Source organism: Parasteatoda tepidariorum, chromosome 11 (assembly GCF_982258835.1).
Source record: "Parasteatoda tepidariorum strain Cologne lab strain chromosome 11, Ptep-v5.0, whole genome shotgun sequence".
NCBI lineage: Eukaryota > Metazoa > Arthropoda > Arachnida > Araneae > Theridiidae > Parasteatoda > Parasteatoda tepidariorum.
This window is the reverse complement of record NC_141765.1, coordinates 75,672,649-75,692,598: the sequence shown is the minus strand read 5'-3', so window position 1 is coordinate 75,692,598 and position 19,950 is coordinate 75,672,649. Positions and strand designations below refer to the sequence as shown.

General features: G+C 29.8%; 1 protein-coding gene across 5 annotated transcripts in view; it reads right to left on the bottom strand.

Annotated features, from left to right (window-relative positions):
- Positions 1 to 19,950, bottom strand: part of LOC107453001 (sideroflexin-1) — a 108,134-nt gene that overhangs the window by 44,982 nt on the left and 43,202 nt on the right. For all 5 annotated transcript variants that reach the window (XR_015430425.1, XM_043052512.3, XM_071187834.2 and 2 more), the window contains one exon: positions 19,209 to 19,294. Coding sequence is in view for 4 of the 5 variants with exons in the window: in XM_043052512.3 (XP_042908446.1) it covers positions 19,209 to 19,294 (86 nt within the window). In the remaining variant the exon portion in view is untranslated. The remainder of the gene's footprint in view (positions 1 to 19,208; positions 19,295 to 19,950) is intronic.

Here is a 19,950-nt window from a genome sequence, read left to right as displayed (position 1 = left end):
AAAACTGGATTCAAATTTATTGCTGCTGGTACTAAGAAAGAAAAGAAGACTGGAGCTTACATATTTATACCAACAGCAAATGAGTTATTTTCTGGAAGTAAAACTAATTAAGAATAATTAAGAATAAGAACTAATTAAGAATAAGAAAGCTTGCTTTATATGTCTTAAGTTGGGACGTAAAGCAAAATATTGCAAATCAAGTGTTAAATGTCTAATTTGTGCTAAGAGACATTGGTCGATCATGTGTGCAGAATTATTGCCAAACAAGCACGAAGTAAAAGATGAGAAAGTAATTGATTCGAGTGAATGCCAAAATGTAATACTTGCGAATTCTTGCTGTTCTGGAGAGATATTCCTTCAAACTTTAATGGTAAATATTGAGAGTAAAGAAGGAAAACGTGCTATAAGAGCATTAATTGACACTGGCTCTCAACACTCATATATTCTGAAGAGAACTGTTGAGGAACTGAAATTTTGCGAAATTGATATTCAAATATTGATTCATAGCTTATTTGGAGGGTCAAAATCAAGCAGCGAAATTCATAATCTTTTTCTAATAAAGTTACCGATTTGAAAAATAGTTATAGTTGTAATATGCATGTTTTGGATCAACATAAAATTTGCAGTTTTGTTCCACGACTTCATGATGGACCTTGGATACAGGAAATGGTATTGAAGGGCATCTCACTTAGTGATATTGGGAATCATCGACAGCCTATTGAGTTATCAATTGGAGCCGATGAAGCAGGGAAACTTTACACTGGGAAAGTGTGCAATTTGGCGTGTGGTTTAACTGCAGTAGAGACTTGTTTAGGAAGGGTCATTATGAGGAAAATGAAACCCTCAGTAATTGACGCCAATCTTTTGAATGTTTTGATTTCTCTATTAACTCAGAGCACTGACATAGAAAACCTTTGGAAGCTTGAAGCAATAGGTATAACAGATGCATGTGAAATAAAAGATCAAAAGGAAATAGAAGACACAGTTCAATTGCACTTCGAAAGAACAGTTCAATTGAATTCTGAAGGACGGTATGAAATTTATTTGCCATGGATCAAAGAAGCGAACATCTTGCCTGGCAACAGAAAAGTAGCCGAAAAAAGATTACTATCTACTACAGCAAAACTTAATGAAGCTAATAGATTTTTAGACTAAAATGCAATTTTTGAAAATTGGCGTAAGGAAGGTGTTATAGAAGAAGTCCCTGAACAACTTAAAGGCAATAGTGCACATTACCTTCCTCACCGAGCAGTTTTTAAAAACTGCTTGACAACTCCGGTGAGACACGTTCTTGATGCGTCTGCCAAACAGAAAGGATCTTTTTCATCAAATGATTACTTAGCCAAGGGGCCAAATTAGCTGGAACTGATACCCGTGATAATTCTAAAATTTAGAGAAAACAGCATCGGGGTAATTTCCTATATAAAAGGTGCCTTTCTTCAAATTTCAGTAAATGATAAAGATCGTGACTACTTACGTTTCTTGCGGTGGGAGGATTGTTACGTTTTGAAATAAGAATTAGATAATTTTTGTATTATGGAGAATTAGGTAAAAGCGTTTTCTTATGTCTTCAATAACTTTTAACTTGTACAATAGAACTCAAGTTTATGTTTAGAAATATGTTGAAAATTTTTGTATTTCTTTTAAGAATTTGGTTTAATAAAATATAGGAGTGGAAGAAATAGGGTATATTTCTTGCCATACTCAACACCAAATGAATCACAAGATGAAATAAAAGTGCAACTTTTACAGGCGAAGTCAAGAGTTTCTCCACTGCAAAAAATTACGATTCCAAGACTTGAATTATTAGCTTGTTATATTGGCGCTAAGTTATCGTAATTCGTCACGAAAAGTTTAACTCTGGAAATAAATTAAACATATTATTGGACGGATTCAACAACTGCCTGTTCTGGATTAAGAAGAATTACCTACCCTGGGGAGCACACGTTTGTAACAGAGTGAAGAAAATACGTGAATGTAGTGATCCCAAGGATTGGAGACATGTTCCAGGTATTAGTAATCCTGCTGACTTGCCATCTAGAAGATGCACTGTTTCAAAGCTTCTGGAAACTAAATGGTGGGAGGGCCCACTTTGGTTGTTCAAGTCTAAAGAAGAGTGGCCTAATTCAAACCCAATAGAAAATGAAGAGGAAATATACTTAGAGCAGAGAAAAACCGTTGTGGCAACTCTTACCTGCAAAAACACTGAAAATTGATGGATGCTAGCATATTTTTCGAGTTACATAAAAATTTTAAGAATGACGGCATGGATTCTAAGATTCCTCAAAAATGTTTAGAAAACAAGAACTGAATGAGAGATTGGCGAGCTGAAATTGTACGAATGGAATGAGGCTGAAAAAGTATTAATGAAGCAGATTCAGCAAAAGTCATTTAATGACGAAGATATCGCAAGGTTAAAATCTTTATGTGTCTTTAAAGACGAAGAAGGTATCTCAAGAGTAAGCACCAAGTTAACTGAAAGAAAAGATCTTGAAAGCTTTATCAGTCCTATACTGCTTCCAAGCACACATGAACTTGTGGAATTAATGATTTTTTACATGCATAAAAGTATGTACCATGCGAATCTCGTAAGACGATTCGCAAAGTTTTAGCTTGTTGCGCGAGATGTAAAAGACACCAAACTACGAGGATTGAATGCAATCCAGGAGTGTTACCTGAAAACAGAGTCAAACATGCATTGGTGCTTGAAATAACAGGAATAGATTTGGTGGGACCTTTGATGCTTAGAGAAAAATGCAAAGCATGGATAATTATATTTACATGTGCTGTCTACAGAGCCATCCATTTGAAATTAATAACTTCTCAATCAACACAAAGTTTTTTGCTTGGTTTACGACGATTTATAGCCAGACGAGGAAGACAAAAAGTTATTTATAGCGATAATGGCACCAATTTTATAGAAGCTAAGAACCTATTTAAATCATTAGATTGGAAAATGATCGACATTGAAGCATCTGTGAATAGGATTCAATGGAACTTTAATCCTCCTGCTTCCCCATGGTGGGGAGGATTTTGGGAAAGAATGGTGCAGATGGTTAAAAAGCTTCTTCATAGAGTTTTAGGCCAATCAGTTTTAAATTATGAAGAAATGACGAGCGTCCTTTGTGGTTGTGAGACAACAATAAATTTTAGTCCTCTCACTTATGTCTCAGAACAAGGGGATGAACTCATTCCATTGACGCCAGCTATGTTCTTGAAAGAAATAGATGATGTCGGAGTGCCAGATTTAGATCAACTTGATCAAGTAAATTTGAATAAAAGATTAAGGTACCAGCAAAATTTGCACAATGCTTTAAGAGAAAGATTTAGAAGTGAATACCTTGGGCCAATACTATAACGGCCATCAAAGAGTAAACCGATAGGACCTTTGAAAGTAGGAGATATTGTCTTAATCGAAGCTGACGGTAAAAAAAAAGAGCTTTATGGCCAATGGCTAAAATAATAGATGTTTTTCCTGGTAAAGATGGGCAAGTACGAGTGGTTCGCCTTAAAACTTCATCCTGTGAACTCGTCAGGCGCAGAAGATTTTCCCACTCGAAATTTCCTCACCCGCTGAACCTAATCTAATAAATAATGAATCATGCAAGAATAAACCAGAGAAGGACTTGCAGGTAGTTGGAAAAACAGTGAGAACGAGAAGTGGAAGACTTATTAAAGTGCCAATTAAATTTTTGAGCTGAAAAACTTGGGACTTTCAGAACAATATTTTTAACTTTATAATTTTCATTCATTTCAATTCAAAGAAATATAATTAGTTTTGATTAGTAAAGTAAACCACCAATCAAAACGGTGGGAGGATTGCTATGTTTTGAAATAAGAATTAGATAATTTTTGTATTATGGAGAATTAGGTAAAAGCATTTTCTTATGTCTTCAATAACTTTTAACTTGTACAATAAAACTAGAGTTTATGTTTAGAAATATGTTGAAATTTTTGTATTTCTTTTAAGAATTTGGTTTAATAAAATATAGGAGTGGAAGAAATAGGTTATATTTCTTGCCGTACTCAACACCAACACTGGGGAGCTATTTCTCGTGTGCATTAAGCATCATGTGTGTTTTTATGTTGAATTTTTAGGTATTAACTTTGAATTCGAATTTTTTAAAGCAAGCAGAGTAATATCCTTAGTGAACTACAACTTTTTTTTGTCAATTTAATCACCCTATTAATCACAGGCTAAAAGTTGGGTGAAGTACATATATATATATATATATATATATATATATATATATATATATATATATATATATATATATATATATATATATATATATATATAGTGGGGATTTTCTCAAAATGTCAAGTTCATCTCATAATTATCTTAATGTTGATAATTTTTACATTAAGACCATACATTTCAGTACACAGAACAATGAATAGCAAGGAAAAAAACTTTAGAAATAAAAATAACTTGAATTTTAAAAATAAAAATTTTGTGACAGTTTTAAATTGTAATTGCATGGAATAAAATTATTACTGTCCCTTCACTCAAAGAATTTCGATAAAATATTAAGAGTTTTTCGTTTTCCATTGTAAAAACACTCTTATATCACTTATGTTTTTATATTATTTTAAGTATAATCCCATTTTGTAAGCAAACACATACCCGTGCAGCACATAAAATCACAGTGACATTGCAAAGACGTAACAATTCAGAAGAAAAGTAACAAAATTCTTCTAGTGATAACAAACATATTTCTGGAATATAAAAAATATTCTAATTTTTTTTGCATGTTTAATAGTTTAAACTAATATTAGATTTAACTCAGAATTGTAACATAATATTTCTTAGTTTCAAACTCAAATTGGTGAAACTATCATTCTGTTTCTGGATTGTAATAAAGAAATCCAATTAAAATGTTACAAAAAAGTTCCTACAAAGATTTCTGTGACATCCCTTTAGAAATATTTCAAAAAAGGTACTATTTTTAAATATTTCAAAAACATTTCTACCACTTTCTTGTAAGCTTTTTCTGCTAATGTGCAACAAGTGACCTCAACATCCTATGTTTGTGCATACATGCATTACATTTTCCTGAGAGTCTTTAAAATTGTGGTGTCAAACTTATTTTTGAGTCATAAAAAATATTGTAATTCTGTCAATAAGTATTATTGTAGGTTTTAAATATTTTTGATGCATCAATAATGGCAGGTACTAATTCTTTAAAGTGAGTATTAGTAAAATAATAGTATTATCTTATGAATTAAAAATGTTCCAGAAATTTTAAAATATTATACAGCTCAAAGTATATTTCTAGAAATACTTTCTGTATCTGATTGCAATGCTAGGTTAAGAATAATGTGCTTAAATAAGAACACAAACAAAATTTATCTTTGGTTTTAAAAGTTAAAGAAAATGAAATGTTTACTTTTGTTTGTATTTCAATTTCTGCATTATAAAACTGACTGTGTTAAAAAAAATGAATAAATAAAATATGCTTGATAATTTAATAACTGTTAGCTTTAACTTAGAGTTTTAACATAAGATTTCTTATTTTTTGAACTCAAATTTGTGGAACAATTTGTCTGCAATTCTTGTTTTTTAAATGTAATATAAAGTACATTAACAAATAATAACATCAGTTAGTCATTATTATTTATTCATGTGCCCAGTTCTTGCCTTTGGTTAAGTAGATTTTTTTAATTTTATTTATAGCATTCCTAATTATTTTGCTTAAACACAAGTCATTTATTCTTGTTAAAAAAAAACTTTTTTGTAACAAATATTACTGCCAATGACACTTTTTAACACAAGTAGAAAAATTTCGTTTAATTTTAATGAATATTTTTGAAAGTTATAGTGAAAAAAATGTAAAACAAGAAGAAAAAATAGTTTTTGATAAAAATGTTCATATCTCCATAAATGTTTAAGCTAGGCTTTCGAAATTTTATGTAGTTATTGCAATTAACAACCAAAATAATTAATACAAGTTACAAGTTTTTTACTTAAATTTCTGGCATATGGTGTTTAAAATTACTTGACTTCTTCCATGATTTATTGTCAGTCCCTCAAACCTTTAAACCTTACAGTTAAATAAGAAAAAGCACACGCTCTAAACAACTTTAAAGTTTCAAAACAATCCTGTTATTATTTAGGGAGAAATTTAAAAAACTGAAAGTGTCTCTTCCATTATTGTATGGGTAGTGTATAAATAGATATAATGGCACTCTGCAAAATAAGCCTAAGTCTTGTGACTCATATTGTAGTCTACTTTTCAGTTCAAACATATTAATAATTCAGATATAATTTTAATTCATTCATCTTAACTAAGAGCCAATAACGTAAGAGATAGAGCATTTAATGCAAGAAAAAGAGCATTGAAGACTAACCAAAACGTATCTATAGGGTAGGACTGGGCGATATAAGAAATTTTATATCGTGATACATCGTCAGTTTTGCATCGCGATATAGTACTTTTGAACTTCATTTACTTGTGAGGCACAGAAAGTCGGATTTCTATCGAAACTTCATACTCAGATTGATTTAAATTAATTTGTGAATTTGAAGATATATATGTTTTGCTTAAGAATGATATTAATGTTATATTTTCTAAAAATGATTGTGCAAATAATGAAAGATTTTTTCGTTTAAAAATAAATAATAAAAAAATAAATAAAATTGAAATTTATCAATATATTTACCTAACAATATAGAAAGAAAATTTAAAAAATAAGTTGGTTAAAAATTATTTGTATGCTTAAAACAAAGTGCTAAATAAATTTTTTAAAAAAAAACACTTTTAAAACAACACTATTTTTTATCATTATTATCTCACATAAATAATTAAGTCAAATTAAATAATTACCGAATTTTGAACGAAAAAACAAAGCACCGTATTTTTCCACGGAAGTCAGTCCCTCAACCTTTAAACCTTACAGTTAAATAAGAAAAAGCACACGCTCTAAACAACTTTAAAGTTTCAAAACAATCCTGTTATTATTTAGGGAGAAATTTAAAAAACTGAAAGTGTCTCTTCCATTATTGTATGGGTAGTGTATAAATAGATATAATGGCACTCTGCAAAATAAGCCTAAGTCTTGTGACTCATATTGTAGTCTACTTTTCAGTTCAAACATATTAATAATTCAGATATAATTTTAATTCATTCATCTTAACTAAGAGCCAATAACGTAAGAGATAGAGCATTTAATGCAAGAAAAAGAGCATTGAAGACTAACCAAAACGTATCTACAGGGTAGGACTGGGCGATATAAGAAATTTTATATCGTGATACATCGTCAGTTTTGCATCGCGATATAGTATTTTTGTACTTCATTTACTTGTGAGGCACAGAAAGTCGGATTTCTATCGAAACTTCATACTCAGATTGATTTAAATTAATTTGTGAATTTGAAGATATATATGTTTTGCTTAAGAATGATATTAATGTTATATTTTCTAAAAATGATTGTGCAAATAATGAAAGATTTTTTCGTTTAAAAATAAATAATAAAAAAATAAATAAAATTGAAATTTATCAATATATTTACCTAACAATATAGAAAGAAAATTTAAAAAATAAGTTGGTTAAAAATTATTTGTATGCTTAAAACAAAGTACTAAATAAATTTTTTTTAAAAAAACACTTTTAAAACAACACTATTTTTTATCATTATTATCTCACATAAATAATTAAGTCAAATTAAATAATTACCGAATTTTGAACGAAAAAACAAAGCACCGTATTTTTCCGCGGAAGTCAGTCCCTCAACCTTTAAACCTTACAGTTAAATAAGAAAAAGCACACGCTCTAAACAACTTTAAAGTTTCAAAACAATCCTGTTATTATTTAGGGAGAAATTTAAAAAACTGAAAGTGTCTCTTCCATTATTGTATGGGTAGTGTATAAATAGATATAATGGCACTCTGCAAAATAAGCCTAAGTCTTGTGACTCATATTGTAGTCTACTTTTCAGTTCAAACATATTAATAATTCAGATATAATTTTAATTCATTCATCTTAACTAAGAGCCAATAACGTAAGAGATAGAGCATTTAATGCAAGAAAAAGAGCATTGAAGACTAACCAAAACGTATCTACAGGGTAGGACTGGGCGATATAAGAAATTTTATATCGTGATACATCGTCAGTTTTGCATCGCGATATAGTATTTTTGAACTTCATTTACTTGTGAGGCACAGAAAGTCGGATTTCTATCGAAACTTCATACTCAGATTGATTTAAATTAATTTGTGAATTTGAAGATATATATGTTTTGCTTAAGAATGATATTAATGTTATATTTTCTAAAAATGATTGTGCAAATAATGAAAGATTTTTTCGTTTAAAAATAAATAATAAAAAAATAAATAAAATTGAAATTTATCAATATATTTACCTAACAATATAGAAAGAAAATTTAAAAAATAAGTTGGTTAAAAATTATTTGTATGCTTAAAACAAAGTGCTAAATAAATTTTTTTTAAAAAAACACTTTTAAAACAACACTATTTTTTATCATTATTATCTCACATAAATAATTAAGTCAAATTAAATAATTACCGAATTTTGAACGAAAAAACAAAGCCCCGTATTTTTCCGCGGAAGCGCTGCGGCGCTATGGGAAAAAAATTTGTTTTTTTTCCTACATGCGGTGCTTCCGATGCAGCGGCGCTTCCGACGAAATATTTTTTAGTAGCAAAAAAATTTTTCAAGGAAAGTTATTTAAGATTAAATAATTTTCTGAGAGAAAGACTATTAAAAAAAATTAATAACGAAGTCGACGAAATATTCGCCGGTATCGCGATCTGTTGTAGAACATCGGCAATTGTAATTTGAGCGAACAGAAAAGGAAGTAAGAGGACTCTAAATCCGACACTCACGGGACTGACGAAATGCCGAACTTCAGATATCTTTCGGAAATTCCAATATGGCCTCCAAATATCCATTGCTAATTTCAGAAAAACCAATAAGTTTAGTCAAGTTTCGATCGTAGATTATGATGGGGTGAATTTAAAACTGGCTCATCTTAAGAGAAATTTTACTTAATCAAAATAATAATCTATATAATATAATCAAGAAGAAATAATCCGAATCCTATGAAGAAGAAATAATCGTTTCTTCTCTGGAGCAAGATCATAGTTCACGTTTTTCCTTTTAGATAACATTTTGTTTTAACAAAAGAGGCTAATCTCGCATGAAAAAAAAAGCTAACAAGAAACTACAAAAAAAAAAAAAAAAAAATTAACAATTAATGCTAAGAACAAGCAAAAAACAAGCTAAAAACTAATAAAGATAAAAAATAAAAAAACAAGCAAACAACTATTAACAAGAAAAAAAACTAATTAGCAGTTAATAACTAATAAAAAGCGGCAAAATAAAAAAATTTATGAATCAAATAAAAAACCGCAAAAGGGATAGAATTCATTTTGTTGTCCACATGGTAGTTACAATGTCTACTGGGTGTGGCTAATTTATGGTCAAACAGAGGAGGGAAATGGGGGGGGGCAAATCAGTAAAGCACAAGCCCAGCTGTCAAGATTGATTGATCTGTTTTTTCCAACTTGCATTTCTTTATTTTGTTCATTGGAAATGCGGGTGTTTATAATTCTCAATTTATTTTAAACTGCTTAAGAAATAGATGTTTCCTTTGACACAGATTTATTATTTTTTTTCAAGCTTCTTTTTTATTTTTAAAAGATAAAATAAAGTAAGTTTCTTCAACAGAATAAAATTCCAAATAAAAAGAATATAGCTGATTTTTTTTTTGTCTTATCAATATAAATTTCTTTAAAAAAAAAAGTAGATCAGATTAAGTGCTGAATTAAGGATCCCATACCCTTTTCTTTTCCCCAACCCCTTTAAAATATAACGGATTAATTCCTCCCAAACAGCTCCAGTAGAAATGACACGTGGAGAAGGTGGGGTACACCCCAGTGCCGTAACTTCACCCCTCGGGGCCCTGGGGCAAACATTCTTGGCGTAGGCCCTTTCAAAAACTTTCAGTACTCCATCCCTAACCGTCATTTTAGCTATTTACGTATTATGTTAGCGAATATGTTTATGAAAACAAGTTATTTGTTCGCATATAAATTGGATTACAAAACATTCCACATGGCAAAATACAAAATTTCAGCGAAATCGCTTAATCTTGAGAAATTAAATTTCAAAAAAGTCGTACTTATAAAACTCGATTTCTAAAGAACTAATCAGCCAATTACGCTCAAATTTTGTATTTTCCATCTGGAATTAGATACTTTAAAATGATACAAAAAAAAAACTATATGTCTTACGATTCAAAAGTTTTCAAACTATTATTGTCCGAAAGTGAACTGATCGTTAAGACATGGTTCCCAGCAGATCACCGAAGTTAAGCATCTCTGGTTGCGGTCAGTGTGCTGGTGGGTGACCACTTGGATCAGTCTGCGTAGGGACCGAAGGTGTGCGGTATTGGTCCTCGTTAAACTGCTCTACCATACAGTGCTCGACTTCGCGTGCTAGTCGCCGGGCTACTGAAGCGGGGGTGCCATCCCCTCTGCAGAGGATCAAACCTCAAGGGATGTTTCCCAGACCGTCGCCAATAGTCTATTGTACAGCACTAGTGCGACGTAAATGATCAACAACATCAAACTATTATGAAATAAAAAATGATAAATATTTACTAAAATTTATTTTTTGCATGGAATTATCTTTAGATATACGAATTTTATAATCGTGTGCAAAAATTTTTCAATTCCCTTAAAAAGCTCTCAATCTGTAGTGAAATACAAAAAAAAAGAAGAAAAAAATATAAAGCATTTGGCGGTCCAAACTTTGGATAGCTGACCGACCCAACTATTGAAAAAATATTTCCCAGATTACAGCTACCTCCTATATTACGGGGGTTAGAAAATCGAATCTGTTTCCTCTAAATATGATGTTGATCATAAAATACCAATTTTATAAACCTGTTGAATTCGGTTACTATACCGTTAGGAATGTCTTTTCAAGACAAAACCATTATAAAAATGAAAATTATTTTTCAGTTTCAAATCTAAAAGTTTTTGATTGCGTTATGGAAACTGAAGGAAATTATAGACTTTTTTTTCTATAGGCACATATATCCACATTTCAAAAAGTCCTAATTGAAAAAATATACAGATATTTTTTCTCTATATACATCGATTGATAAAAACAAAGTTGCCTTACTCCAATATGGACAGGTCCAACTGGAATTTAACAGCAAAGTTTTAAGTTTGTCTCAGAAAAAATCTCTTGACAAAATGACCTAAGTATATGTCAACAAGAATCATCCCCTTGGATGGACTATAAAAGCTTACATCTGTTTTCCTAGAACATCTAGATAATTGCTAGTTTAAGACAACTTGAGGGACATATAGATGGTACTGTAAATATAGGACATTTTATAAAAGCACAAAAGAACCCAGGGTCATAAAAATGATTAAGGTAATTTAAAGAAGGAAAAGGTCTTTTTCCCATGGTGTAAAAGGAGATGGTTATCTCTTGAGGAGTCAAATAACTGTGGGTCAACTGCTTTCAAATATATCTATTAGTCTCAGTGTAGGATGCAAAACAGTGGTACTTATTTTAGTTTTCTAAACTCTTGTTATGTTTTTTTATGATGTGCTCCTCTTCTCTTTTCGTGTTTTAGTTTTAATTTTTTTTAACAAATTAAGAGTTGTAATATGTAAAAAAAAATTGAAACAAAACCGTAGTATTTTCTTGGGGGGGGATTTCTATTTCAATTTGGAAAATAGCTAGTAAAGTGGGAAAAAAAGTAGTTTGTTTTTCTGAAATTCTCAATTCTATTTTACTTTATTGTAGCGAATGTCAAATTTTCAGAAGGGGAAGCAAGCATTATCTTCCATCTCAATTAAATTTCAGATAAAAATAAAGTTTTGATTTGGAAAATAGCTTTAAAGTCGAAAATAAGAGTTAAATATAAATTTTACTCGACTTTATTCCTGCGAATGTCTGAAATTCAGAAGGGGTGAAGTATATTCTTCACCCCCTCACTTTAATTTAAGAGGAAAACAAAATTTTCTTTTTGGAAAATAGCTTCAAAGTTCTTTAAAAAAAAAAATTTACTGGACTATATTATTTCAAATGTCTCAATTTCAGAAGATACAATTTTTTTTTAGCCCCCCTTACTTTATATCAAAAGAAAATAAGTTTTCTATCCCCTTACCATAATTTAAGAGGAAAATGAGGTTTTCTATTTGGAAAATATCATCGAAGTTATGAAACAAGACAATTCTTTTCTTGTAAAATTTCCAACTTTACTTGATTTTATTCTATTAATGTCTAAATTATAAAAGATGAAAAGCAAATTTTTCAGCCCCTCACTTTCATTTCAGAAAAAAATAAAGCTTTCTATTTGGAAAATAGATTCAAAGATGACATTTTTTTTAGTTATCAATTTTTATTATTTTTGAGCACTTTGAAATTTCAGAAGGGGCGAAACACTATGTTCGCCCCCTCATTACTATTTCGGAAGAAAATAAAGTGAAAATTGAAAATAAAATATTTTTTCTACTTTCATTTTACTTTTCCAAAAGTCAAAAAACATATTAATCGCCCAAAACAGAATAGTTTCCTACTTGATGTATATCTTCAAAGCTGAGAAAGAATAGCTTTTTTTCCCCTCTAAAATTACCTATTTTAATAGACTTCGTCTTGGCGAGTAATTAAATATCAGAAGAGGCAAAGCACATAAATGTTAGAGGAATATAAAGTTTTCTATTTCAAAAATAGCTTCAAAATTGAAAAAAAAAAAAAATTTTTTTAATTACTGATTTTACTTGACTTTATTTTTGTGTCTAAATTTCAGGAGGGGTGAAACGCATCGTTTGCCCCATCACTTAAATTTTAGAGGGGCACGCCACTGGGTCTGACGCAATCAACTACATGCAGCTGTGGCCTTTTCCCTTCTCTGCAAAGCGTGTTTGTTCTTTTGAGAAAGGGAAATAATTTTCGAACAGGTGTTTTACAGTTTTTGACCCTTCCCTTTATGTTATAGTAGGTAAGCAAATACAAAAAAGAAAATTTTCATCAACTCTATCTGAACACAATTTCTTTCCTACATATAATTAGAGTGCTCCATTTTGAAAAAAACATGATGTGGTCTTTTCATATGGGGCCCCCTTGACCATCGGGGCCCCGGGTCGGTGCCCCGGCGTAGTTACGGCCCTGGTACACCCTCTTTTAAACATTTTCTTCTCTTTTTAAGTTGAGTCACATTGGGTTATTTCCATTGAAGGAGAGGACATTCTACCCACTAAAATTACACCCACAAAGATTGTGAAAGTGAAACCTTATTTCCCCTTCGCCCATTCCTTCAGAATTTTTTTGGGACCTGTTTAGTTATTTCTTATTGTTATTATTAGTTATTTCGTTATTATTAGCTGTTTCGTTACTATGTATTAGCTTTTCCTCAAATTGTAACGTTAATAAATTTTAAAATCTTTTTATTTTAAAATCTTTCTTTTAATATATTTTTATTTTATTTTTCTTATTACATTGTTTTACGGATTTCTGTAATCAGTTCAGCGTTAATTCAGCTACTGAACACATAAATATTTTTTTGCTGTTCTTCTGCTTTTTGGCGCAGTGCCAACTGGTAAGAACAACTTTATTTTATATTGTTCTGTTGTTTGCTTTTTTTGCTGAAAGAGAACTTTTTTTGTTGGTTTTTTTTTTTTTTTGCTGAAAAAGAAATTTTTTATTATAATTTAGAAATTAAAACTTTACTTTATGAAATGCATAAAAAAAATTTTATTTTTTATTATGCAGATATTCTAAATGGTAATTTAAAGGTCTCTTCTAAAAGGATGCTGATATGCGCGGTTTAACATCATTGTGGCGCTTACTATAACTTTTTTTTTAAAAATTTCATTTTTATCGATGTGCCGAAAAATACGGTAATGTTTAATTTCTTAAAAATAAAAACAAAAGAATTATGATATTCGATAATATTGAGACTTCTTTTTTTTTTTTTTTTTTAATAATTTAGCACTTTGTTTATTAAAGAGTATAATCGTGTTTTTTAATTTTCTTTCAATATTGTCAGTTACATATTTCAATATTGTCAGTCAACTGACAATATTGAAAGAAAATTAAAAAACACGATTATACTCTTTAATAAACAAAGTGCTAAATTATTAAAAAAATTTAAAAAAAAAGAAGTCTCAAACCTTACTAATTTTTCTGAATAAACAAAGTTGATTGGCTTACGTCTAAATCCAAAAGAGGAAAAATAAGTTTTGTTATAATTTTATTTAAAAAAATAAAAACAACTTAAGATTTATAACTTTAAAATCTGCCAGGGTGCGTAGCCAAATCTTTGAATCAAAAATAAGCACTTTTTAAAAACTTTTCAAGCACTTTACAAAAATTTTCAAGCACTCAAAAAATTCCTATTCAATCAGTGATATCATTGAAAAACAAAAACTTTTTATAAACAGTTTTAGCGTTAAAAAACCCCCAAAAAGAAACGGACGTAAATCGAAACAATCATTACTTTCCCACATCATCGACTGAATTCAACTTGACCCTGAACTCAGAACAAAAGTACCCGTACCCCCTACGTCAGAAAAGTGTTAGAAGTAAAATAAAATAAACAATAATAAAATTAAAATAAATTAAAAAGAACAACATTTCATAAGGATCTGATATTCTCCATCCGAATTGGAGCACTAGGGTTTCGGTTTCAAGTGTTCATGAAAGCGCAAGTCATAACGTGGGTACGACATGAAGTCCGCGTGAATGATTACGTGGCAAACGCCCCATTTTTCGTGAAATGCATAGGATCCACCAGATATCAATGAAGGGAGAAAAAAAAATTATTCGGGAAAAAAAGCACTTTTTAAAAACGCCAGCTGAAAAATGCACCTTTAAAAGCTTTTAAAAACGAAATCCCCAAAAAAGCACCTTTAAGTACTTTTTACAAACGCTACGGTCTGTAATAAAAAACCCATTAAATTATTAGAAGTTTTATCCAAAAAGTTTTTAATGAATTAAAATAAAGTAAAAAATAGCCTAACAAATTTAATTACTTTGTAATTTCATTCTGTATGGGCACCTTAAATTAGATTTCCGATTGTAATAAATTCAATAACGTAAAAAATTACTTAAACATATAATATCAAAATTAATTTTCACATTTAAAAAAAAAATAAAAAAATTTGCTTTAAAAAAAATTTACCTGATTAATTAAGAAACACTTCTTTGTGTATTCTTTTCAATAATAGATTACGTTCAGAACAAGGTAACGACGGCGATCACAAAGTCAGTCCCACTGAAAATAATCTACAAGAAACGATATCAAGTCGCGACAAAGAAAAAGAAAAAAACTATGAGGCGCAAAAACAAACATGCGAGGTCACAATATATATTCTCAAAACTATGGTTCTGATTCTACCACTCATCAATCAAGGCCATTTCAACATAACGAAACGAACATAGTCTTCCACAGTGCAAGTCAGTATGAGTTGCAAGAAGATCCTTGCGCGTCTTATATCGATACATTGTTTTGCGCTCGTCGTCTTTAGTCTACGGCTGAAATCAGATTTCTGATGCATCGCCTGAAACGGAAGTTGTTGTATCTGCTTGCTGATATATGCGTTAAATCGATATGTCGCGATACATCGATTTATAGCCCAGTCCTACTACAGGGTGTGATTAAAAAAGATACCTTTTAAAAAAAGCAAAATTTTTTTAACGAAGAAAAAAAATTTTACTATATGGGCCGCCCTGTTAGATACGCCTTTCTACTAAATTTTCAAGTTTTAAATCAATAACGCCATGGCATATTTCGACAAAATTACGGTATTTAAAAGGTTTATTTTTTATTTTGAGATTATATAGAAAATGCTGAAGTAAACGCTACTAAATTTTTCTTCACTGAAATTGAGTAAAAGAAAAGACAATGTAAAATATTAAAGAAAAAGAATACTTACTTTCAAGAAAAAATAAAATAAGTTATGAATTTTGTTAGCGAATGAATTTAGTTTCTTAGAGAGAAGCATATGTTCCAATTGAAATATATTAATAGTTTGAAGTCTTGTTCCATTTTATTTTTGGTATTTTCTATGAACTCAATAGTGGGATTTGTTTTGAAGAATATTGTTTTTTTTTTATTTCTACTTTTAGATTTTTCTTCATTCTTTCAAATGTAATCATTTTTAAAAAAAAAATTTCTTTCTTTTGAATTTAATCTTTTTTTCTGGCACAATTTGATAGTTCTTACATCAGTCAAACGGCAGATTAGCGTCAATTTAAAATTCCAGTGATTTCTTTTACCTAGGTGTGTTTATTTAAGGCAGGAGCATTTTTTTTTAATTGCTATATCTTATATATATTGAGTGCATTGGTTCACAAAAGGGGCAGAAATTTTTAATCAACATTGAAAAATAAATAAAAAGGAAGTACAACTAAAAGTATCTACTGAAATTGGATCGATGCATAGAACAAAAAGAGTTTAAGTTCTAGTTTCGTAACAATTTGAAAATAAAGCTTACTAAGTTTAATTATTCTTAAGTTACAAATCCGAAGTTGTAACATCATTTGTAGATGACGTCATGCAGTTTTTCGTCAATCAAAAGCTTCTTTAATCAAACTATATTTTAATGAAAAAAAAATAAGAAAGAAAAACGGTTTGAGAGCAAACATTACGAAATAGGTTCGCAACTTCGGAAAATTATCGGTAAACATCTGTTTTTGAATAAATTTGTGATCGAAAAATGATCACGTATGCTTGGGATAAATGAATTCTTCATATAGGCCGCACATCGCGACAGCAAAACTTTTAAACACATATAGGCCGTGACCTACCTACCAGAAATTAATGTACTATTTAAAGTTTTATAAAAAATAAATTTTCAGATTTTTTTTGCAAAAGTATACTTTTTAAAGAATTTTGTCATTAAAAATGCAAAACGATTAATTTTGAAACTGTTGAGAATTAAAGAGCACATCAAACTCTTAAAAAAATTTTAAAAGTTCAATTTCTTAAAGTTTCCTTTTCAAATAAATTTAAAATATTATAACTATGAACAGCTTAAATCTAAATTGATAAATTTTAATACAAGCACATCTTTAAAAGATTAAAAATAACTTCTTTATAAAAAATTTTAAAAAAAACCCCATTTGCATCAATATTACTAGCTTACTTTATAGGATGTGTGTTTTAGTGCAAAAATGTTTCTTTATTGCTTATTAAAAAAAAATGGAAAATTTTCTAACTTAACATTTTCCAAATATTTTTATTTTAAAATATTCTATTAAAATTAAAGCTGAAAATAAAGTGATAAATGTATATAAACAGTTAAAAGTAAATAACAGAATCATTTTGTAAATTAGTAGTTTGTAAACTTTTACAGTTTGTAAACAAATAGAGAACAAATCTAGAAGATTAAAAGAAAAAAAAATAGATAAATTGATATACTTTTTATGACAGAGAAGAATTTCCTTAGGCTTAAAAATTTAGAAAAAAAATCATAATTTTCTGTGACCAGCTAAACTAATACATTTATTTTTACATTTTAATGCATATTTTTAGTAACAAACACAAATAACTAAAGCAAACAGCAACATCTGCACTTTCAGTTTCTTTTTTCTTCAAAAAATGAACAAATAAAAACATTTACTTATCACAAAGATGTAGTAAAAAGTAATTAGAGCTAAAATTACACAAGAAAACACCTATTCAATATTTAAAATTTTGTTGCACAAAAAGAATGTAAATCTATTAACAGGGGCATTTTAACACGATTTTATTTCTAAAATATTAACCCCTTAACTTAACAATTATCTCACTTTTTGTAATCTTAGCCCAAGTTATCTCCCCCTTTTAAGTTAAGGAGTTACACAAAAACATGTTGAAATAATAAATGTAGCTATAAAAGAGTTTCTAATTTACAAGGTATAAGGTTACAAAGCACATAAACAGTTTTTTTTAATTTTTATGTTAAAAAAATACCATTAAATATTGACCATAAGTTCTAGTTCATAGCTCAAACATGAAAGAAAAAATTAAGGAAGGTATTAGATTTAAAGTAAGTAGAGAAAAAGCGATAGTAATTACTATTATGATATAATGATTTTTTACCTTCAAGATTTTTTTTTAATTTCACTTGAATTATTATTATAATTTAATTATACTAAAATTGTTAGTAAACTTAGTAGGGGCCCCAAGAACAATATTTAAATTTCAGGCTTTTCAAAACAATTTTTTAAGGCAGTGGGAGCCCTGCTTTAATAAACTTGATTTGAAGTTGTTCTGTACTCCTTACATATAAATAACTCTGCTTGCATAAAACTTCCTTTAGTACAAATAATTACAAGGAAACCTTTTAAAGTGATTGTAAAGCATAAGTTTTAGTATTTTATTCTCTATCACTTTATAAAATTTTTTGCAGAAAGTGGAGTAGTTCGGCATTTCTGATAAAAACATGGGAAATGTGTTATGTAACTAGTGATGCATATCTTCCATCTCTCTCTAATTGGGAGGAGGTTTTCGTTGACAGTTGTAGATGGATATATTTTTCTATTTTACAAGAGCTTCAACTAAAAACTAAACTCAGTGGCGCGACAGCCCAATGGAGGGCCAAGCCCTACTGTGCCATCTCAGTTTTCTTGCCCTTGGGCTCTGGAGTACAGGAGCAGATGTTCTGGTTAGGTGGTCAGCCGAAAGCGGAACCGCCAGTATTTAGTTCCCAAGCATGCTTGGTACTCATTTATTGACCCACTGAAGAGATGAAAGGCTGAGTCAACCTTGCCCGGCCTGAGGATCAAACCCAGGACCTGAGGCAGAGGAGCGCGAAGTGCCACCAGGCGTCCCAGAGCTTCAACACATCTTCATATATTTATCATGAATATTTTTATATATGTATTAGAGTGGATCAAAAAAATGAATTTTTCACTTTCAGAAAGCATTGGTTGTGATGTGCATGAGCAGGGTTCCGCTTCATTGCACCTTACGTAAAGAAATTTTGAAGATTCATCAACATTCTATGCTAATCTTATCAATAAATTATTTTCCATTAAATAGTTACAGCTGTTTTTAATCGCTATATTCATTTCAAATTACCCTGTATTTAAAATATATGAATGAAAAACTGGTTTAATTTACAAAAAAATTAACAAATTATTATAGCTCCCAAATATATAACAACATAAGCTGAAATAACAAATTAAACATTCTCAATCAATATTTAAAAAGGTGAATACATAAATGGGAAAATTTACTTAAGACGCATCATGGGAATGTTAACACAATTTGCAGCTGCTACTGCACAAAATGGCACAAAGCGACCAATCAGTGGAGGAGCACTCTGCAAAAAAAAGAGGTGTATCAGAAGTATTTTCAGAAACATTAGTATACATCCTATTTTGCTGCTAAAATATTAGTTAACAATTCTGTATTTTGAATAACGCAAGCAATTAATATAGCGATTATAAACAACTAGTGTAACTTAATTTACAGAAACTCACATTTTTAATGCACAGAAATAAGTGCAAAAATTGAAAAAATAAGAAATCATTTAAATAAGTGCAAAAAACATTCTGGTAGAAATTTTGCTTGCTTTGAACTTTATTATTGGATGGTTGGACAAATGTTAAGAATGACCCTGTGACTGCCACATGCATACATACAGGTCAAACTTCCTTTTTTTAAATGTAGGAAATTGTGGAAATGATGAAAAGACTACAGAATATTGTGCCCAGGTTGTAATTGAAGCAATACAGCATTGCAACCAAATTCTTGGGATCAAAGTCTCTGCTATGTGCACGGACACAATGAAAATAAAATGGTAAAGACACAAGAAAAATCTGAAGGTGTCATATGGGTATTCTGCTCACTATTTAAATCTCTTAGAAGAAGAAATATCAAATAAGAATGTTCTTATTTGATGTTCATGTTGTAGAGGTACAAAAGTTTTTCCGAAACACATGGTGGTTAAAGGAAAAAGGGGGCTTGATGCTCCAA